General features: G+C 37.8%; 2 protein-coding genes across 3 annotated transcripts in view; one reads left to right on the top strand and one right to left on the bottom strand.

Moving 5' to 3' along the window:
- The first annotated feature begins 2,607 nt into the window (after positions 1-2,607).
- Positions 2,608-7,697, top strand: bsnd (barttin CLCNK type accessory subunit beta). Its single transcript, XM_052586307.1, has 3 exons — positions 2,608-2,946; positions 3,077-3,159; positions 5,777-7,697. The coding sequence occupies exons 1-3, from the start codon at positions 2,608-2,610 to the stop codon at positions 6,039-6,041; spliced, it is 687 nt and encodes a 228-aa protein (XP_052442267.1). The 3' UTR covers positions 6,042-7,697.
- Positions 7,698-7,840: 143 nt separating this feature from the next.
- LOC127983906 (ubiquitin carboxyl-terminal hydrolase 24) overlaps positions 7,841-23,246 on the bottom strand; it is a 60,214-nt gene continuing 44,808 nt past the window's right edge. For both annotated transcript variants that reach the window (XM_052586300.1, XM_052586301.1), the window contains 24 exons: positions 22,126-22,251; positions 21,529-21,627; positions 21,357-21,439; positions 21,123-21,264; positions 20,921-21,040; positions 20,495-20,715; positions 18,974-19,098; positions 18,692-18,833; positions 18,464-18,614; positions 18,198-18,293; positions 18,014-18,117; positions 17,593-17,706; positions 15,994-16,201; positions 15,754-15,843; positions 15,265-15,367; positions 14,380-14,501; positions 14,186-14,299; positions 13,935-14,000; positions 13,773-13,839; positions 13,607-13,685; positions 12,206-12,281; positions 11,735-11,821; positions 11,240-11,350; positions 7,841-11,116 (listed from right to left, as the gene is read on the bottom strand). In XM_052586300.1, the coding sequence (XP_052442260.1) occupies positions 11,054-11,116; positions 11,240-11,350; positions 11,735-11,821; positions 12,206-12,281; positions 13,607-13,685; positions 13,773-13,839; positions 13,935-14,000; positions 14,186-14,299; positions 14,380-14,501; positions 15,265-15,367; positions 15,754-15,843; positions 15,994-16,201; positions 17,593-17,706; positions 18,014-18,117; positions 18,198-18,293; positions 18,464-18,614; positions 18,692-18,833; positions 18,974-19,098; positions 20,495-20,715; positions 20,921-21,040; positions 21,123-21,264; positions 21,357-21,439; positions 21,529-21,627; positions 22,126-22,251 (2,709 nt within the window). In that variant the 3' untranslated portion in view covers positions 7,841-11,053. The remainder of the gene's footprint in view (positions 11,117-11,239; positions 11,351-11,734; positions 11,822-12,205; positions 12,282-13,606; positions 13,686-13,772; positions 13,840-13,934; positions 14,001-14,185; positions 14,300-14,379; positions 14,502-15,264; positions 15,368-15,753; positions 15,844-15,993; positions 16,202-17,592; positions 17,707-18,013; positions 18,118-18,197; positions 18,294-18,463; positions 18,615-18,691; positions 18,834-18,973; positions 19,099-20,494; positions 20,716-20,920; positions 21,041-21,122; positions 21,265-21,356; positions 21,440-21,528; positions 21,628-22,125; positions 22,252-23,246) is intronic.

Here is a 23,246-nt window from a genome sequence, read left to right as displayed (position 1 = left end):
GTTGAGTTGCGATTATGCCACATATTCAAACTATATGTACTCATATTCACTGCTGTTCTCATTTCCCCAGGAGGCTGGATCGCATCCGGAGGGCTACAGCAGAGGAGCACAGTTCAGTCCAAGCGCCTCCCACCTCAGACATTGGTCCACAGAGCCAACCTGCAACCCCACCACCCTGGCAAATGGAGCCGCTGCCGTCTTATGAGACTGTTATGAAGATCACTGCAGCAGAAAACCAAGTATTACCACTGGTTTGACTTTAGACACCGACACGTTATGATTGAAAATTTGGTTTAATTGGGGGTGCACAGATATAAAAAATCTGTCAGTCACAGTTAAGCCAGTAGTTATTTTTATAAATGGCCATATTAAACTCTATTCTACAGAAATAAATAAATACCTTAAATTCTGCAACTGAATGTCGGCATCAAAACAGCGATGGGATGAAAGATGGACATTTTTCAGTTTTTGCAGTATGAAAGGGGAATATTTATTCATAACTTTCATTTTTGATTTGAATGAAAAAACAAAGTAACATTTGTATGCATGAATGCACACAGCTCTGCATGCACTCTACAAGAGATTATGCACTTAAAGGGTTATATCTTTTTATATCTCTATCCTTTAAGTTATTGAAACAGTAGATACAGACTGCAAAAGTAATCCGAAATTAAAAGGGAATCAAGTTCACAAGTACATATGCATTATTTAATAATAAATGGAAAAAAATTACTTTTTTATTGTGCAGCTCCATTTCTCTATCTTTAATCTGTAAAAAAAAAAAAAATGCTAAAGTGCCTTAAGTGACACAAAAGATCAGTCTAACCTCCAAAAGAACCCAACCTCCAGTTTCCTGTCTTGTAATAGAGGTGTACTGATTTAAATTTTGGCTGACGATAAACATTTTAATTTTAATTTTAGTTTTGAAGCCGATAAAAGTGCAGATCTCTGCATGCTACAAATGACACCAAGTGTCATAAAAAGTGGAACTGCTTTTTATATGAAAAGAAAACAATATTCCTTACTTCTTATATAAATAAAATTATTTGAAAGTGAAAAAAAGTAACATGACATACAGCCAAGTATGGTGACCCATACTGAGAATTCGTGCTCTGCATTTAACCCATCCAAAGTGCACACACACACACACACACATATACAAACTGTGAACACACACCAGGAGGAGTGGGCAGCCATTTATACTGCGGCACCCAGAGAGCAGTTTGGGGTTCAGTGCCCTGTGCACATCAGTCGTGGTATTGCCAGCCCAAGACTCGAACCCACAACATTAGGGTTTGGAGTCAAACTCTCTAACCACTAGATCACAACTTCCCCATGGCTTCCCTACGTGTCCCGTGAAACATGTCAATATCTGTTTTTTCTTAAGTCAGACAAAGGGAACGAACATATTAATTTTAAGGGAAAATTTAAGATTATTTTAAAAACCTGCAGAAGCCATCAAATCAGTGCCTAGGGGTCCCCCCTTCTCCCCACCCCTCTAATTATTATTTAATATTACACATAGACTACCATTCCAGTTTTGGGTCTGTAAGATTTCAAAAAAGGTAAAACAGTAATATTATTAAATACCATTACAAATTCTAACAGTTTTTGTAATTAATTCCTGCAATGGTAAAGCTGAATTTTCAGCAGTCATTATTCCAGTCTTCAGGGTCACATGATCCTTCAGAAATTATTCTAATAGTCTGATCTGGTGCTCCAAAAGCATTTCTTATTATTATCCCAGTCGAAAACAGTCAAGCTGCTAAATACTTTTGTGAAAACCATCAACAAAATACATGTAAATGTCTACTTCTTTTTATAAAATTAAAGTCCCTGCTAAATAAATGAATTAATAATAATAATAATATTAATAAATCACTTACCCAAAACTTGAATGGTGATGTTTATTACTGGGGTTGGTGGGACTCCAAACATGAAGTCAGTCTGAACAGAACATGAAGGTTAAAATGCTAAGTTATGATTGTAATGCCACTGTGTACCACTTTATTAATAAGCTGAACCAAATACTGAATTGTGCCTTGCTTTCTACACACTCCTTTCCCCTTATGACCAGAACATGTTTTTGAGAAAGATTTAAACATTTCCTAATGTATATTCATTGTATTATTATTAATATTTTTTTTATTATTATTATTTTATTATTTTAATAGAAGGCCTACATTATGTTGTAAGATATGGGATTGGAAATGTGTGCCTCTCTCTAGATTGCCACTTTCATTGTCACTTTAACAGGCCTATCAGAAACTATTATCTCTGTTTCGTGTGTTTCATTCATTCTATATCACACATCCTACATGCTGCACAAGTGTGTTTTCAGAGATGTTTTGTCAGTTACACATCATTTTGTCTGTATATTACTATGACCTGTGCATATAAAACACTGTATGATACAGAAATTGTATGGTTGATTTTTTTATTTGTAACCAATATTGATATATCAAACCGAATGTTTTGTGTGTTCTTGTACTTTATTTCTCTTTGCTATATCATTAAGATGCCAGAATTCCTGGAAATGAATGTAGTAAGATTGCTCAAGCTCATGCAACCTTTACCTGGGGGAAGGTCACCTGACTAAGGCCCATTATGGGTTCAATGATCCGGATCTTGGTTCTCCACTGGCCCTGTGTCCTGTCACTCATTCCTGCCCTTCACCTCTATGAGGACACATTCATAAAGCTCCACACGCTCAGCGATACTTTCCTCTTTGAGCTTAAGAAATCCACTGCTGGACTTGTACGTTTTTCCATGGCCGAAAACAAGCCGTACCGCTATGGGCTCATCATTCTGGGGATGGCGTTCATGGCGTTGGGTCTGTTCATGATGTCTGTAGAGAAGCCACAGGTGTTTGCCACGTTCTGTGCTGCGGGAGTGATAATGGTGGTCATTGGGTCTGTCTGGTCGGTGTGTCAGTGTTACCCCAGGGTAAGGAGAGAGGCTGTTCCTACTGTTCACTAATGGATCTATTTAATGTTTTATTGTCAAGGCATAATATCAGATCTTAGGTTCTTAATACTAAAGTCAGAGTTTGAGATGTGTTTCACTCGTCCTGCAGGTAACTGTTATACTGCCAGATAAGGAAGATCTCTGTGGGGCTGAAAAACAGGACTTAAGTGCTGGAAGTTCAGACGTTAAAAGGTTAGAGTGATTTAAAAATATATCAAAATTTTAGTGTAAAAAGAAAATCTGATCAATTTCAAATGACATCAAGATTTTTTTTACCATAAATTTGCCAATGGGAAACATAAACTTAATTGAAGAAAATAGTTTTGTGTGATGTCTTTAAACATAAACGTATATTGTAGGGGGGTTTTTCTCTTTCTTTTTTTTTTTTTGCCGACAAGGGATTTACAAAGCTAAATAAGGATGTTCTAAATAAACATAAATGCTGTTTTTTTATGTATGGATAATTAAATTGTGAAGATAATGCAAACTGTCGTCTCCATCACCCTCCTTTCATTCATTCATCCATTCTAATCCAATGTCTTCCTTCTCTTTCTGTCTTTACGCTGGGGTCTGTGTGTTTTCTGAGAGCCCATCAAGATTTATTACTTTCCAAGTACTCTCCCTCTGTAACTGGATTCAGCAGTTGGCTAATTGAATCTTACCAGCCAGAGAATGTAATTACTCTGAAGATGAGGAGATTATTTTTGGTTAAAATCTTCAAGAGACAAGGGTTCAAACTTATAACTCAACAGCCTCTCTCTCTCTCTCTCTCTCTCTCTCTCTCTCTCTCTCTCTCTCTCAGTATTATCATCACCATTTGATTTAAATTACATTGACAATAGTGAGTTTTAGAAAGCAGTCTACAAAATAATGAAAGAAACTGGCATCACTATATTCTATATATATATCTTCTCCATCATCAAATCTTTCCACAACTGACGTTAACACTTGTTTTTTGCCTTTGTTGCAACATGACTAGATTTTTGAACACTAGGGTCATTACTAATTTGGGTCAAAATATTTTTTAGAGAATATTTTTATCAATTACAAATATTTGTATATATATATATATATATTTCAGGTATAAGGATTTCAGGTACAATATATATATACATACATAAATGCAAAACCAGAAAGTGACAATTTGATCCAAGATTGAACCAAGATTTTATGATCTCATCCAATTTCAGTATCCCTTTTATTTTCGTTTTTGAACAACCCATTTTCAAGATTTGATCACATCTGATAACCCAAATCCGATCAGATTACTTTTGAACCACTGACCCCACAGGGTTATGCCATTTCAAAAGGGATTTCAGCTCATTTCAAAGGGATAGTCCACTCAAAAATGAAAACTGGCTGTTAATTTACTTACCCTCAGGTGATGCAGTTGACTTTTTCTTCAGCAGAACAGTATAGAAGATTGATTTTTCTTCCAGTTTTTTTCAACTGCTTACATACATTTTCAAAAGTTTGCCTCTATTTTCTTTTCTTTACTTTACACACAAATCTAAGAATTGCACACACAAAATGCAAAAGGCCTCACATCTTGCAAATGAGGCTCTGCATTCAAAATATCACAAACACATCTCAGAAACAAACATTTGCAAACACCTTTGGAAAAATATTAATTTCTGTTAGATTTTTGTGTGTTATATAGAGAATTGTGCATGTTTTTTTTTTTTTTGGGGGGGGGGGGGGGGTGGATGTAAAAAACCATTAGTTTTGCAGATTTGGTGTGTGCTTCTGGTTTTTGAATTTCAGGTTTCAGAAATTGTGTGACAAGTAAAGATTTTGTGTGTAAGAAGCTGAAAAAAAAAAAACTGTAAATGCTCACAATTCAAATATGACTTTCCTGCCCAGTGAACACTGAGATCAATAAAACTGAAACAAAAAACTCTTACTAGGATTCAGGAATTATTTTTACAGTTCATTGTCTATTACAGTATACATACATTACAGATACAGATCTATAATTCAGCAATTCATTAATTCAATGAATTAACTTTATATATAGCTTTCATTATAAATGAAAAATAATTATAAATTTATAAATTTCATTACAGTAGTAGCAGTAGCGGTTTCTTGATCTCCGGACACAAGGCTAGACATATCTCTAGGCAGTCATTTATCTACATATTACCTACATATAAATTTTTTTTAACAAATAAAATATACTACAGTTTACTGTACATACAGAATAGTGAATTTTCCATAATCTACTGTACTGGTACTGTACTGTAATTTACTGCATATGCAAGTATTAAAACCCTGTAGATGATTGGCTCAACTCTCTCCTTTCTCCATTGATAGGATGCAGAGAGTCTGGTTCATCTTCTTATTTATTTCATGTTATTATTAAGTGGAGCAAGCGGTCGGCGAATCGGATAACCAAACAATTACGCCATAAATCTCAGGGACGGGATAAGATTTCTTTGAGGACTTCTGAGTTAGCTGAAAAGCAGTATTTATCGGATTTCAAGAACAAATGTAAAAACAATTTGTTTTTGAACTGGGCCGTGCTTTGTGTTTCTGACTCACAAAGTGAGTCCATAAGAGGCATTTGTTGATGAAGCCGACTACACTAGAACGCTGCGTGCGCGTGCAACCTCAAAAGACGTGTTTTTTTTATTTAGTTTTCTATTATTTTGCGTTACTCTGTCATCGCCGCGGTTGAAAAGTAGCACAAGAAACACTGCTTCCATTTATATTTTATTCTGTGATAATTCTGGGGTGGCATGCACAGCTTTTTGCCACCCACATTGAAATAGACCTGCTGTATAAATCTCACATTTATTTCCTGTCACAGTCCAACGAAATTAATAAGAGCTCCCCTGGCTGGGTTCAGCGATGATGAAGTAGAAATATCAGCAGATCCAAAACGCCACACGGAGAAGAAACCTGGTGACCATGTCACCGTCCTCCACACATGTCGAAGCTCTCCCAGTGTTCTGGCCTGCTCCAGCTCTCCACCGATGGACAGAAGATCTCCACGACCAGACCCCAGCAGAGACATGTACTATGGGAAAGTGGAGGACTCCTGTTTCTACACATCTGAGCTGGAGAGTGAATAACTACTGCTGATCCTAATGGCCAAATCACCCTCTACATCTGACATAAAAGATTTGACATGTAGTCGTACATATTTTAAATAACTTGTAAAACAACAAAACAGCTATTAATGTAATTCCTGTGCCATCACGTTTTACATTAGGCTGATACAGTAAGTGTGTGAATGTCACAATGTCTGGCCATGACTTTGTCAACAGCATGATAATAGAATTGTTCAACCATCAGGGAAACGAAGCTGGGAAAGTTTAAGCATTAGGTGATGAAATACTTGTGACCTTGCCTCATGTCACCATGCAGCCCAGAGGACACTGAAAGAGCCCGGTGTGAAGTTTTTATATGTGTTTGTGGTGCTCTATTCCTTTACATCTGAGACAGCACAATAATTATAATTATAGTTTATAGGTTTATAGACTATTTAAATGTATTATTTGAAAAATTCTATTAGTTTAATGTGTAAAGTGATTAATTGTTGAGTGAGTTGTAGATATTGTAAATCATGGGAAAATGCATGTTGCAATACTATAAATCTTGGCCACAAATGATATAAATGCTCACACTCATTTGTTTTTCTGTCAGGGTGGGGACTTTCCATTTTAAGGGTTCCATTTGTGCCAAAAAGGAGTCAACTGCTTTGTACAATACATTTGTTTATGTCTTTGCTGTTGTTTCATTTGTGTTATCTACTTGTGTCATCCTCCCTGTCATGCACTCAGCTCTGTTTTATGCTTTATACAGTAAGTTACTGCTGTCAGCGAACAATCTGTATTTTTAGAGTTATCCAATTTAACAAATATGTTTTGATACTTTTTCCACTATAGAGCTTTTACAATCTTTCTAACACTCTGACAAATTATGAAGACAAAAGGACTATACTGTAGATTCGCTCAAGTTTATAGAACTAAAATATAAATGCATCTAGAATTTTAGAAAACTTATTGAACAAATTTACATGTTCTGTTTATTTAGATTATGAAAAATAACCGTGCTTCACGATGCCACAGATAAAAGATCCTTTTTTGTCTAACTGGTTTCATAAAGATTCTTTAACATCTGAAGAACCTTTCTGTTTCACAAAGGTTATTTGTGTTCTTCCAATTTTAAAAAGTTAAGTACCTTTGACTGAATGTAGTTTTTGACTCAATGCCATATCAATTGAATTCTGCTTACTGAATGTACTGAGCTACTGGTATTTTCTATCCTCTTACCCTAAATATGAACTTCACCAAACTTTTAGCATTTTTACACACTCATACGGATATATTTTATGAATGAGGCAGATCACTTTAAATAAATAAATTTAAAATACCTACCTACCTACCTACCTCATTTATATAATAAAAGAATAAAACTTCATTTCTGCAATTTGATTCCTACAGTATGCAAAACCTAACACACACACACTCAGGTGTAAACATTCAGTCTCTGTTAAAAAGCAGATACATTAATCAAGCATTATGCCAAAGGCTCTGGCATATGATTTGCATAATCAGATCGTTTACAAACAGCTGTAACACGTCATATGACACCGAATGACAACGTCATCGCTGCCTCAGTAAAGGTTTACCTGTACTTTTGACAGCACTTGATTCTTGCATTATTTACACCAATAAAGCAGGTTACATAACTAATAAAAAAATTATGTAATAATTATTGTAATATCATGGGCAAATTAAAAAAAATAAATCCTACAAAATGCGTTTTTTTTAACACATATTCTGAATTGAAACAGAGGTATATTTTCACTATTTCTGGCAAGAGCATTAACCCCTGTTATGCATGTGCACAGTGTATAAAAGTGTAATTATTTTTATAAATTTATATTTTTATTATGCAGACTTTGACAACTTCATGTAATGGTCTACTTCAGACATACAAAATCACACAGTCTGAAAAGTTGTGCATTCCAGTTTTCTTTTTATATCAAATGGTTTCGTCAAACTCTGAAGTACAAATTAAAATGTGGTTTTAACATGCATTAACAGATTCCTTTACACATCATACACGCTGCAGAAATGAATCAAAGAATCACCAGTTATTAAAAACACTTCAAGCATCTTCAACCCTGTCCTGACACACAGCATAAAAATCACAGATCTACCGAGCAGTTGGTACAGCATCTACCGGTGTAGGAAAGATGAAAAAAGATGGATTGGAGGGTGGAGGATCAGATTTTTAGATAGTTTTAACACCCTGTTCACTCAAGTAAACCATATTTCTAAGAAGACTACAGCAATGGTTATAAACTGTAACCCCACCATATCTTACACGCTCTTTTACTGAAAACCTTAGCAGGCAGTTAAGCTGAAATTAGTGTGATAACTTTGCAAATGTGCATATTTCAGCAAAATAAGAAAGATGCCTTATGTTTAGGCACTGAATTGATGAATTCCATTGCAACTGAACCATGTGCCTTCAGTCCTGAAACGTTTCAAAATAATCCTCTGGTCATCCTAAAACCTAACTAATCGTCCCAAACACTTAACACATCGGCTACAGTGAATTAGCAGTGAACCATTTACTGATTCAAAGCATGAAGGCAGTTGTGAGTACTGCAGTGTTTTGTTGACTATTAGAGGCCAAAACCAAGAGAAAGAGACGAAAAGTCAAAAAGCATACTGAAAAAGACTGCTTAAACCAGCCTTAACAGGTTTGCTGGTTTTACCAGGCCTTCGGGCTGACCATGTTGGAAAAAAATAAATTAAAAAAACATGTTGAACCAATTTAAGATGGTCTGCTAGTTTCATCAGGTCTTCCAGCCTGACCAATTTTGAATTTAAGTACCCCAAACCATTCTACAACCAACAAACCAGATTAGCCATGGAAAACAATTACAACAACAAAAAGCATGTTAAACAAGCTCAAGATGACGTGCTGGTTTGACCGGTCTCCTACTCAGGGCAATCTTAAGTGTAAGTGCCCCACCCAAACCACTGTAAAACCAGAAAACCAGGCTGGCGCTTTTGAAAAAACATGTTAAACCTGTTTAAAACAGTGCGTTGGTTTTATCTGGTCTCCCTGTCTAAGCAATCTTGAGTTTATGTTCCCAAAACTCCCCTAAAACCAGCTAAGCAACCAGACTGGCTCCGTTATCTTAAACCAGTCTAAGTTGGTTTGCTTCACTTAGTTGCTCTTCCAGCCTGATCAGGCTGGTCTGTTGGCTGGTATTAAATGATTTTGGACGCTAAACCACCTAAACACAACAAACAGCTGGGCAGAGACACCAGCATAAACCAGCGAAGTCCAGCAAATCCACTTAGACTAGGTTTAAGATTTATTCTATAAACCAGCTCCTCTCAGTGGTTACGGCCAGTTTACGCAATTCTTTTCCAGCAATAAAGTCTCTCACTGGTACAAACATGCACAGAAGCGCGTGAAAGTTGCAAAGAGCAGGTGACTGTGAGGTAAAAAGCAGCACTAACATTTGTGTGAGGTGGCATTGAGGTCCTTCCGCTGTAAACATTGAAGCAATGTCGCTAAGTGTTCTAGTCTAAATACAAAATGAGCAGCAAACGGCAGCTAAATCACTCCGCAGGACATCACAGGCTCGGCTCAAACAAGGGACCGTGACGCATGAGATGCCGCCTGAGTCCTCAAATGGCACTCTTGAGTTGAGCGCGGCCGAGCCATCCGAGTATTTGTGTGCGCGTTGTTATCGTGATGTCGAGTGGGTTCAGGCATTTGTGTAGCATGACGTGTCCACTGGTTTGTCTCAAGGCGAGGAGGATGTGAGCGGCGTAGGGGAGGATTTGAGTAAAGGCACTGTACTACTCTGTGAGAACTTTCCTGTCCCTCCAACAACCTACGTCTTTCTCATTCCCCTCCCACGTCGCCCCCTTCCCGCCCCATCCTCGCCTTGTCATCCGATTTGCATTGCGTAAGGCAGACTGAATGGAAAAGATGCAGATAAACAAACAAAAAAAGGAAAATTTGGCAAAATAAACCCTGAAAAGTGTCTTCACGTCCCTAGATCTTCATACAAAAGCAGCACGAGACAACATCAAAACAGATGAACAGAAAGAAATGAGACAGTTTTCCAATGACAAACTCTGCTGATTGTAGCACTCATTGTCTTTCAGGAAGAAGAAAAGCTAGTTGGACAGTAGCGTCTCTGTGTGTTGCATATGTGTCTCCGGGCGCATCTGCTGATGCAATTTGTCTTCCGCCATAAGGTCCGTCCTCAATGTCCACCATTATATTTCTGTCTAGCACTTGCGTAAAAAGCTTGTGTCTTTTGCTGAATGCCGTTCCTATCCAAGTAACTCAATGGACAGAGATCAGCGAGGGACGTCCGTTATTGTCTCCACTTGATGAATTTCTCACAAACTGAATACAAATATAAAGTGCTTTAAAAAATACCAGCAAGAAAAAAAAAACAAACAAAAAAAAACGGTGTGATTATTTAACTCTCCGAGACTTGGCAAGTTCTTCTTTTTTTCGAATAAATCTGGAGGCACCTCTCAAACAGATCCACAAAAAAATAAAGAAAATCAGTAAAGGATTCTTAAAAATATTATTTTACATTTGAAATTACACTTATGGAACACATCTTTACATTTCTCATGAATAGTATCTACTTAATTACATCGGCAAATATACGCTGACTGCTTTTAAAACACCCCGTCTGGCATCGTAGTAGTAGTTCGGCATAAAAACGTCAAGGAAACGAACGCCTTCGTTTTTATTAAGTCCCACTGGTCTGACAGAACTCATCAAACCAGACGAAATGTAGAAATAACTTGCAAGACCTGAACTCTAATTTAATCTAGCCAGGTTTTAACCCCGCCCCCCCAAAAAAAACAAAAAACCCAACCCCATATTCGCCACTGTTCACGTTTCGGACGAGGCAGCCCGAAGAGCGAACACTCCGACTGGCCCTTTGATTGCTACTTCATTTCCAGTCCTTAGAAGATCAAATGCAGTTTTCTGATTGTCTTTTTAGAGCCACAACATCTCTCTGTCGGAGGGAAACTTTTTTTGTGTTGTTTTGTTGCGCAAAAACAATTTAGTTTTTGCGTTATGGATCCACATCTTCTAGATCACTTCGAGAATCGCCCAACATCATGGGAGATTCAGATCCCTGAGAGAAAGAGAGGTGGAAATGGTAAAAGAGTAAATGTAATTCTTTATTAAACACTAGTGTATTTGATCAAGTAATGTAACTGATAATGGACTGCTGAATTAACGACAGACAGAGCTGTACCTGTCTGAGGCTTCTGTCTGAGTTCTCATTGGCTGGGCTGCCATCTGATCCATTACTGCTGCCGGACTGCTCCTTCTCGTTCAGTAAAGCTGTCGCATAAGCTAAAGTGTCCTAAACACAAAAACCAGCATCCACTAAACTTCACTCCGCAGTTCACATGCCCTCCTAATGACTCATAAAATGGGAAGCTAGCTCTAGGTAAACCCTTTATTTAAAGATATACATCTTGTACCGTTTTAAGACAAAATACAAGCTTAAAATCATTGTAATTAGCAGAAATGTAACTGTACTTGGCTTAAACTTTGAAATTCGTTTAAATTAGCATTTGTTTGGGCATTCAAAATGGCCTTTTTCCCTAAAAGTGTTGTTAACTAAAAACTAAAAGAAAAATGATTCGCAAAAGTGTTCAACTTTGAATTGTAACGTTGAAATTTCAAGTTTGACAAATACATAATGTAAAGAATAATACCATGTGAAGAATTGTGAGTGCAGTACCTGTGCTGAGATGGTGCGCTGGAAGGTTTTAGCTGTGGACGTCTCGTTCGATACATTACTCTGAGGCGTCCAGTAGTGCTCAGACATCTGAAACAGGAGAGCAGGGGAATTGAACAATGGATGTTATTGTGTGTGTGTGTGTGTGTACTTGTTTTTCTATTCTGGTGGGGACTTAAACCTGAATACACACAGACTCATGGGGACTCGTGTCACGGTGGGGACCTAAATTGAGGTCCCCACGGGTAAACAAGCTAATAAATTACACAGAATGAAGTTTCTTGAAAATCTAAAAATGCAGAAAGTTTCCTGTGAGGGTTAGGTTTAGGGGTAGGGTTGGTGCAGGGCGATAGAAAATACGGTCTGTACAGTATAAAAACCATTACACCTATGGAGAGTCCCCACAAGGATAGCTGACCAGACATGTGTGTGTGTGTGTGTGTGTGTGTGTGTGTGTCATCTGTGGTCTCTTGCCTTCTTCTGAAGCCACTGCACTGCCCAACTCCAGTGTCCTGAGAGCTCTTTAAAATAGTCCTTAGCTGGAGAACATCTATAACAGAAACACAATGTTTACATTTAACATCACTTCTGCCAGAAACACGGATATTGGAAGAAGAAAATATTAGACATGATTTATTCCGATTTCAAATAGCAATATACTACTAAACAGTACTAAAGTTACCAATCTTTTCTACTGTACATGAAAATGTTTTTCTTTAAGTGGAATTGAGGGAATTTGACGATTACGAAAGCATAAAAAAAATCAACACCTGTTTTGAGATTTGCTATAGATTACATTTAATAGTGTTATTAATTTAAAACTTTTAATATGTTAAATTCAAAAGTGAGTGTTTGATGACAGCAAAGGTAAATGTCAAATTTGAGGAAATTAGCATGAACATTTTAAATATCCAATATCGACAGATACGAGTTAAAGCTACAATTTGTAAGATATTTGCAGTAAAATATCCAAAATCCCCTAGACTAATGCTTTATATTTTGTTCAGCTGATTACTAACAATATCTCTAATGTTTTCAACTACTTGTAAATGATGAGAAAATTCCCATTCCAAACAGTGACACGGGGCAGTGCATGTAAATGTAAGTGTACGGGCCAACCAAACGACCCAAGAAGAGTTCGGGACAAGAGGAGAGAAAGAGCGAGGATCAATATCGGTGTTGCATTTTCTAGATGGAGAGAGCTTCGTGACAAACTTCAACTAGAAAGAGATGCCGATCTCGCTTGTGTTTTACTCGACAGGTGAGTTGTTTTGATTCGTATCTTTACAGAAAACGTATGCTATTATAAAGATCAACAAGATTAGTATTATGGGGTATACACGCCATACGCAGGGCATTGCATCTCTAGACCCACTCGAGGACACGTCTGATCCATAGTCTGATCACGTCTTTGCATTGACTTTGTATGTAATCTACTCGCGCAAATCGTTGAACTCGCGTTTGCTATGTACGCCCAGTTATTTTGTTTTAATGTACACGAGTTTATATATTTATTGAACAAGTGGTAATCGTTTTTCATATCATCTGACTAAACAGTAATCAATTAATTTGATAATTTACTGTCAAACTGTATTTGCTTTATTGTTGGGTAGAAGACAACAAATTCCATCATTCCACGCTCCTCCTTAGCGTCATCAAACCACACGATTGTTATTGTTTTGGTAGTGCGCCCTCTAGTGGCAGGTCCTACAACCTGTACCTTTAATATATTAAAAATATTGTCTGATAACCAAAATGGTCCTATTATATTGTATATGTCTGAAAAACAATACTATTACATACAATTAAATCCATCTATGTTAACACCCATACTGAGTGAATACTCCTAAATTGATCCCAGTGCTCTACACTCACTTCTGTGCCAGCGTGACCAGGAACTTCACACATTGATAGCAGCGACTGCTGTCCACATTGTTGCTCTGATGCATCAGAGCTGTGAAAGAACGAGAATCAAATATAATCACAAGTTAACTGAATCTTACACACTTACACTGATGGAACCAAATTATATAGTTCTTACCCAAAAGACCCTTTTCAGATTCAAATGCATATTTAAGCCTCTGAGACTGCAGAGGGTCCTCTATCATCTGACAGGTCAAAGGAACAGTGGCGTTACATGATTTTAAACCATATAAACTATAACAATAAACTGTTTTCAAGACAGCACATGGCCATCACTCACCAGGATCTCTAGGAGCATCTGAAAAACATTCTTCAGTTCGTGAGGAGGAGCCGTTTCCAGATGGTTCTACAAGTCACATGAACATGTCATAAGAAACATCGTTGTAAGTTTATTTTTACACAAACGCAGGCAGGGATCAGCTCAACAACTATTTTTCTGCTGAGATAATTTGGGTTGAATATTGGCATTGTGGAAATATTTTCACTTTACACAATATACATACAAATGTTACACAACCAAAAGGTACCAACCTTGAGTAAGTGTAGGACTCCCAGTGAGAAAGGTTCATTACAGAATGAGCAATATGTGATCATCTCTATGAGAAACGACAATGGGCCGGACAACTCACGCATGGCAAACATCACCTGAAAGACACGGGACTCAGTCAGTAGTGTGCAATACAGACAGACAGAGACAGCAGAGAGAGAATAAGAGGTAGCATTACCTCCATGAGATACGCCTGTCCTTCCGCTTTGAAGAGCAGCATGTTGATGTCTTGATGTAGAGGCAGGAGGGGTGAAGATGGAGCCACCAGTCCCGAGGAAGCGTGCTTGAACACTCCTTGAGCTGAACACACCACAACAGTATTCACATATCACCCTTACTTCACCCATTCATACCTAAACATACAGAAGACTGCACTATGAAAAGCAATGAATGCTTTATTCAACTTTGTTAATTATAAATTAACTATATATATATATATATATATATATATATATATATATATATATATATATATATATATATATATATATATATATATATATATATATATATGTAAAAACTACCATTCAAATATTTGGGGTCAGTAAGAGTTGACCAAAGAATACTGTAGAAACAATAATGTGAAATATTATTAGAATTTAAAACAACTTTCATTATGTGTGTCACATGATCCTTCAGAAGTTATTCTAATATGCTGATTTGCTGCTCAGGAAACATTCCTGCTTATTACCAATACTGAAAACAAATGCGCTGCTTAATATTTTCGCTCAGTTTCAGGATTCTTTTATGAAAATAAAGTTCAAAAGAGCAGCATTCATTTGAAATATAAATCTTTGTAACATTCTAAATGTTTCACTTTAGATAAAATTAATAAATCCTTTCTGAATAAAAGTATAAATTTCTTTCACAAAAAAAAAAAAAAAACCCTATATCAATTATAAAATGTATTAAAAAGTATGAACTTTTCTTCTCATTGTTGTCATTGTTCTGTTTGATCTCTGCAAACTGCAATTTCATTTGTTTTGTCATTGTTTCTATGCCCTCATAATAGTTTTCATTAATGATAATAACTTTGGCGTGTGTTCAGATCGTGTGTTCTTACCCTCTGTCCTCTGAGACGTGAGGTCTGTTTGCAGCACGATCAGGGCCAGAGTGTTGTGAAGATGCAGGAACTCTCGAGCCTGTGCCGAACTCCAGCGCCGGTGCTGAAACACAAAACCAGCAGAACATTAAACAGTGTAAGTCAACATGTGCACCTAAAGGGACAGTTCACACACAAATTTAAGTTCTGTTATCATTTACACACTCTCATGTGATTCCAAACCTGCATGACTGACTTAAGAAGATATTTTGAAGAATGTTGGTAGCAGTCTTGGTTCCCATTGACTGTCCATACAATGGAAGTCCAAGGAACGAAAACTATTGGTTACCAACGTCCTGCAAAATATCTTTTATAGTGTTCCACAGACAAACTGGAAGGTTTGGAAGGACATGAGGGTGAGTAAATGGAGATCCCACTGGGACTGGGATCTCTTTAAGCAAGCAGTAACCCCAAACCCCAATATTCAAAAGCCATAGAACACTGCAGTACCTGGTTGTTTTGCCGGTTGGGTCCCAGAAGGAAGACAAGCATCCGACGACAAGCAGAATGTTTTAGCAGCAACTGACACGGCCCACAGCCCTAAAACAAATCATCAGTGAATAACTGTTCCATAGGTTCCTATGTGTGGCTTCAGAAGACAGAATATCAGTTGTACGGGCCACTTTTATGGTACTTGTTTGTTTTTTTGGAGCTTACGATCTATTTTCTTAATGACATCATTGTTCTCACCCTTTGAGCAAAGTTACTGAAGAGGCTGAAGTACTGAGAGCAGTTCTTGCAGTTATCCGGGATGTCCTTATCCAATAAAGAGAGCAGCATGTCCAAAAGACTGTCCAACCCAGTGTCCTGGAAGTACAAAGCGCTCTCCAGTGTCTTCTCCAGGATGGTGGCCACCACGACACGGACCTCCCGCACACTGCATTCCAACAGACAGATCCTACAGGGAGAGAAAATCATGTTCACCCATTAACAATGATAATTCAGTTGACTTTAAACCAGTTTTTGTATGAACATTTGGTAGGAGATGCTGGATGTTGGCGTATCTGAGCTGGTTGGGAGGTCTGTGGAAACGTTCCCTGCAGAGCCAGTTCTATCCAGGGCGAAAAGTTTTTATGAAATTATGGCTCCAGGTCTCTCCTGATAAGGGAAACTATTTTTTGTTGGAAGTGTGTCAGAGTTGGATCGTAAAACCATCGGGAACATTCCCTGGCTTCTGCAGAGGTGTTTCATGATAATCGGGGTAGTGCCAACATTCAATACGAACCAGACAACTATATAGCAGGGCACAATTACCTCACTTACCCCCAATCCGGAGTACCACTAGTCATGCTAGATCACGCTTACATGCTCTACACATTAACATCCCTGTACTGGCCCATACTTCAGGTTGACATAAAGCAGCTGTTGCTGTACTCCACATATCCTAATGATTTTCTGCCATACAGTTATGACCACACAGAGAAACTTGTATGAAGATGATGTCTTTATAACCAGCAGGGTGGACTATTGTAATGGACTCCTCACCAGCCTTCCCAAGACAACTATTAGACAACTGCAGCTCATCCAGAACACTGCTGCCAGGATTCTGACTGGAAGCAGAAAATCTGAGCGTAGTCCTCAGGTCCTTACACTGGCTTCCAGTTACATTTAGGAGTGATTTTAAAGTACTCTTACTCGTTTATAAATCACTCAATGACCCAAGACTGTAATATATAGCAGATATGTTCACTGAATATAAACCTAACAGAGCACTCAGATAATTAGGATCGAGTCAGTTAGAAATACCAAGGGTTCACACAAAACAAGGGGAGTCTGCTTTAGTTATTATGCTGCCGTCATCCGTAAAACTCATCTGTTTAGCTGTACATTTATTAGATGAGCATTGTCCGAACTGATTGAACTATATTTTATATATAATAATTTTCTATTCTTAACTGTTTCAAATTCATTTTAAACCTTTTAAATCAATCAATCTTTAAACCATTTTCAGAGTTTTCAAATTCCTTGTTTTATTGTTGTGAATAAGCATGCCTTGCCTATTAAAGTTACAAAAGTGATGCAGTCAAGAGCAGTGAGAGATTTTCTCTCTTCTGTTGTTTGATTAATATGAAAGACAGACAGCAGGAATATTAGACTACTGTCACTTTAAGAGCTACCCAGTTGATTGTGTCTACAGGTATATTGCCTGCCCTTAATAGATTTAAAGCTGTATGAAGATATGTGTGTTTCATGTCTGTGTGCCAATAGTCTAGTTAGTTTTAACATTTACTATACCAGTGACAATTGTATTGGCAATAATGTGCATAGAGGGTTGGATTTGATGCTCACTTGATGATCTCCCGTCCTTCAGGTGCCACCAGGTACTGGACCATCCACTGACACGCCTCGCTACTCTTGGACAACAAAACCTCCACGGTAGCGATCCACTCCTCTGTGTCCACCCTGAGAAGAAAAGACAGAGTTTCAACACTGATTAAATAAACTGATAAAAAACACAAATAGGAGACTTGATTAATGAGATACTGACTGAAAAAAATGATCATTTTTATTGTTTAAACTTTTTTTTATTTTCATTATCAAGTTTTTGCTCATATTTTATGCAATTTCACAGTGCATTACAAATGAAGTTTCTATTAAAGGATCAATTCTAATTAATAAATAGTTCTTGTCTTTGTAATGGTTTAACAATAATAACGTTGTGAGAACAGGCCTTGAGTTTTAAGGACTGTAAACAAAAGCATCATCCCACCTGAGTTTCTTTTTGGTACGCAGGTACGTGTGGAAGAGGAACTGGACGGCCAGCTGCAGGCTGGTTCTGGCCATGGCCTGATATGATGGATGCTTTAACTTTGTCTGAAAAACAGTATAAAGCTGAAATTTGAGTACAGGTGATATAGCGCACTTATAAAAGAGGCTGAATGCCTAGAGCTTACCGCGTTGACAGAAGCCAGAGACAGTGTGAAGTTGAAGTAATCACTGTTGTAAACGTCTCTGTTCTTCATGAACTTCAGATTTTCGTCTCTCACCATCTGCATATCCCAAAAATTAATTTGTTAGAACTTTGAGAAATCAACACAATGTCTTAAATACTATGAATAATATAACTAGAGTTACTGTATAGTATGATGTTGTCAGACCTGGACATTTCTTTTAGGTCACATTAGAAATGCAATTCATGTAAAGGCCTTAAAATCGCTACCTGATAGATCCTAGCAGGCATCTTTTCCACAAACAGACCCTTCTTCTCTCCTTTCTTGACCAAGCGTGTGAGCAGGGTGAGGCGGTCATTGTTGGCCCTGGGTGGCCGTGGGGAGGATTGGGGTGAGATCTCCGGAGATGACGGGGCTGACCTGAGGTGAGGGATTATGAACATGAATAAGTTTATCCACGTTTACTCGTTTATGCGGGAAGAAAAACGCTAACTCACAATGAGAGATCCTCTGCCTCCTGTCTCATGATGCTGACTCGACTCTTTTTGGGCACAACGGGCGAGTTCTGGTCACTGATGCGCTGGTAGAACAGCATATAGGCGTTCCAGTATCTCCGCCGCACATCCGGGTAAGGGTTAGCTATAGCATGTGAATACAGTGACAAAATTTTAATATCATATAAACATGAAATTTAATCCATGTAAGACTAAGTTAAGATGAAAACACTGGTGCACTTGACATATAATTGATAAGCATTTAAAGAAATATTAATAACTTACATTGGTCATAAACTCTGGGTCTGTACTCTCCTCCAAAACACTCGTACTCCAGAGTCTCATCGTTCATGTCAAACTCTTCCACAACATTGTCATTAAACTTATACCAGCGTCCTCGTGAACTACCCCTAAAAGAAAATAAAGCATTGACATTGCAGACATTGCTTAGCTCTGCTTGGTCACCTAAACGTTCCTTCATTCCCTCAAAAATGCACCAGTTTAAAGCACCATCATGCTGGCAAGCATCTGGGACAGTTTAAAGCTCTCATAAAAACACTCTTGCCTAAAACAGAAGCATGTCCCCCCCAGAGACCTATAAATAGTCATACATTCATACACACACACAGAGGGGCAAAAGAACTCCCAGAAACATGTTTCAGATATTATACGTTTGCTGAAGTGTGTGGGTGAGAAATAATCGATATTACAAAAATGAAACAACGTAAACATTACTAGTAAATACAACATTAAAAGTATAAAACTCAATCGTTGTTATAACATAACACTGTCCAACAGGGACACCCACAGGTATAGGTATGGACTCGTTTTAGCATGATAAGGGATACTCCACCCAAAAATGAATATTTTACATCCATAAATATCTTAAATTGTGTTCCGAAGATGAACGGAGCTTTAACAGGTTTGGAATAACATGGGGGTAAGTGATAAATGACAAAATTTTCATTTTGGGGTGGAGTATCCCTTTAATGGATATGACGATGTTAGTGTGTATGGTCTTGGTGGATTATATCTGCCACATGCTCCTGCTGCTGCCGAGAAATATATGGACTTTATGCTGCAAGCATAAAGAGAAATAAATCCCATAGCAGGTCTAGACAGGTGGAGCTGGGGATTTGAAGGGTTTCAGCGGGTTTTGAAGCAGCAGCGGCCAATCAGCTTGTGTCATGCATTAATTACTGTATTTTTCGGACTATAAGTCGCACCTGAGTATAAGTCACATCAGTCCAAAAATACGTCATGATGAGGAAAAAAACATATATAAGTCGCACTGGACTATAAGTCGCATTTATTTAGAACCAACAACCAAGAGAAAACATTACCGTCTACAGCTGCGAGAGGGCGCTATATGCTGCACAGTGTAGACTACAGTAGCATTTAGCAGCATAGAGCGCCCTCTGGCGGCTTGGTTAATTTCTCTTAGTTAATTTCTCTTTGTTCATGTCAAATTAATTTGTACAAATAAGTCGCAGGACTAGCCAAACTATGAAAAAAATTGTGACTTACAGTCCGGAAAATACGGTATGTGATAAGCAGCAGACTGCATTTAAAGGATCTATCAGCCTAGAGTTTCATAACTAAACTAGATGCAGGTCCCTAGATACTACTCAAATCCCAGTTTGGTGTAACTTTGGTGTAACTTGTAAGGCCTGATAAGAAGAGGTGTGCTACCATCTTCCAAGTCATCAAACTGTATTCATTAACTAGGAACAACAAGTAAACACCTAGCAACCACCCAGAAAACCCCACAAACACGTTAACAGATACTCTCTCTTGCCATCTCACCGCCGGTCTTTAATGAATGAGTAATAGTGTCCTGCGTGGGCCTGTCCGCTGTGGACCACCACTCCCACCAGTTCGTAGTTCTCAGAGATGGTGACCTTCTTCCGAGGCGATCCCCCAGATCCAGCCTCGCCCCCTCTCACGTTCTCCCCATGATCTGCACTTGAATCCTGACGGGCCATTCCTGACACCGTGTACGGCTCCATGTTCAGCACCCAGGGGAACTAAAAGGGAACACCAATTACTGAAGTATATGCAAATCAATTATATATTACTATTCAAAAGTTTAAGGTTGGTAAGATATTACTTTTAAATGAGCAAGGATACATTAAATTGATCAAAAGTAAGATTTTTGGTAAGTTTTTAGGTGCAGGCCAACACTGCATAACAAGTGAACCTAAGAAGAGGTGACGCTGCATATAATCTTACTCTGATCTGCTCATCGTATTTGATGGAGCGGCCACTTTCCCAGTCAAAGCCAAATCGCATGAGGTGGATGACCAGCACGCTGGGCAGAGACTTTATACAGGTCCGCTTCACAGTGGTCCGCTGCAACACAGAATGTGTGAGCACAAAGTACAGCTGTATGTCCCCTTCAGTTCTTTATGAATGAAAACACATCAGACTGTACCTTCTCTTTACATTTCTCGCAGTAATAAGCATTGCTGCCATCCAGGACCTCTCCTCTGACAAACTGATCCAGAGAGATCTCCAGACTTTGACAGGATGTCACCCCCAAGTTCAGAGCCATGAACGTCTCCTCACGCTCATACCTACAGAGCAAACCCGAAAACAAACTCAAGAAGTCACGGGTTGGGAATGATATCTGAGTGGGTAAACACTGAGCTGATCCTTTAAGGCTTACCTGTGTGGGCAATCTTTGCATATCTTCTGATCGGAGAAAATGCCCTGGAATGTGTTCTTGAAGATCTGCTCTCGACCGATTTTCTATAAGGGTAAAAATGAGGTGAATTGAAGACACACTTCAGACTGTGTATGAGCACTTGAGTACGCAAGGGACTTCAGGTGAGCTGTACCTTTAGATGTTCATCAAGCTGATCCACCAGACTGGTGAAGAACTCATAAGCGTCCTGCTGTTCTCGCACATATAACTCTTTATTCCACATCTTAAATATCTGCATCAAGACCAACCAAGTGATAAGAACAACAAAGTACTTCATTTGCATTAATAATAAATAAATATTAACTTACATAAAATCAAATATTCATATAAAATAATATAAAAAAACAAAAATATAACATAAAAAGCCATTATTTCCCATTTGTTTAAACTGTACTAAAATAGTACTAAAGTAACTAAAACTTAAAAACTGTATAGACATATATATGTATATATATATATATATATATGTATATATATAAAATACCACAATAGAGTGCATTTTAAATATTCATGACTTTCATATAAGCATCTAAATTAAATATATTTTTCCTTAAATTCTCTGGGGAATCTGATAAACCACAGATAAAATAAATGCTGTTTTTAAACATGTTTCTCGCCTGACATCAGAAATCTTTCTTTAGTATTTTATACATTTGGCAGCATTTATTCCAAATTTAGTTCACTGTGTGCATTTCAATAGTTCTAGAGATATCATAACAGTGGATCTCACCTTCCAGAAGTTTTCAGGTATGTAGTACTGTAGCTTGCTCTCCATCAGGTGACCAAACAGAGACTGTACCTGACAGAACACACTCTCCTCTGGGTTTTCAATGTCATCTTCAATTGACAAGACAGCCTACAACACACACAAGGTTAAAATTGTTACCGAAACCTATTATAAAAGACAAACATCTTAAAAACTGAATTAAATAAAAAATAATCAAATAAATAGGTTAAAATATTAGTATAATAGTCTAATGTCAGTAATATACTACCACACAATTTGTTTTTATTATTATCAATGCTGAAAAGGGTTTCCTGCTTAATATTTTTGTGGAAACTATTACTTGTTTTTATTATTAATGATTTTTTGATGAACGCCATGAACAGAATTGATTTAAAACCAACAATACTTTGACACATCAATGACTTTTCTGTGCTTTTGATACTTTTAACGTGTCCTTGCTGAATAAAAGTGTTATCTAAAAGAAAATCTAAAACTTTTGAATGGCAGTGTACATGAAAATATTAAATATATATTTGAGACCTTGTAAAAGTAAAGACAAAAACAAACTATACATGTAGGGAAGAACAGGGGAAAATAAAACTAAATAGAATAGGAATGAAAATAACTTGCAATATTTTCAACACTGGTCTGACTTCTGATTATCAGGATTCATTCACTGCAGTATTTTAGAGTTTTTAATCGTGTAACATGCATCATCATAGGTGGCTGTGGCCTAATGGTTAAGAGAGTTGGAACCCGAGGTCGCAGGTTTGAGTCTCGGTGCTGGCAGGAGTTGTAGGTGGAGGGAGTGAATGAACAGGGCTCTCTTCCACCCTCAATACTCATGACTGAAGTGCCCTTGAGCAAGGCACTGAACCCCCAGTTGCTCCCTGGGCGCTGGATCTATAGCTGCCCACTGCTCCGAGTGTGTGTTCACTTCTCACTGCGGTGTGTGTGCACTTGGATGGGTTAAATGCAGAGCACCAATTCAGAGTATGGGTTACCATACTTGGCAAATATTACGTTCCTTGCACTTTTTCACTTTCATAGGTTGAAGGAAAAATTTGTGCTAATGCTTTTAAGAAAATATACTAAACCAAAAATAAATTTTCACATATATACAT

This window comes from Carassius gibelio, chromosome B20 (assembly GCF_023724105.1).
Source record: "Carassius gibelio isolate Cgi1373 ecotype wild population from Czech Republic chromosome B20, carGib1.2-hapl.c, whole genome shotgun sequence".
In the NCBI taxonomy this organism is placed as follows: domain Eukaryota; kingdom Metazoa; phylum Chordata; class Actinopteri; order Cypriniformes; family Cyprinidae; genus Carassius; species Carassius gibelio.
The sequence above is the reverse complement of the archived record's forward strand: the minus strand, read 5'-3'. Positions and strand labels throughout refer to the sequence as shown.

Excerpts from the sequence above, each read along its gene's own strand:
- bsnd (XM_052586307.1), top strand. The coding sequence starts at position 2,608 with ATGGGTTCAATGATCCGGATCTTGGTTCTCCACTGGCCCTGTGTCCTG. Across the intron at positions 2,947-3,076 it reads TGTGTCAGTGTTACCCCAGG|GTAACTGTTATACTGCCAGA; the intron begins GTAAGGAGAGAG and ends CTCGTCCTGCAG. Across the intron at positions 3,160-5,776 it reads GGAAGTTCAGACGTTAAAAG|TCCAACGAAATTAATAAGAG; the intron begins GTTAGAGTGATT and ends TTCCTGTCACAG.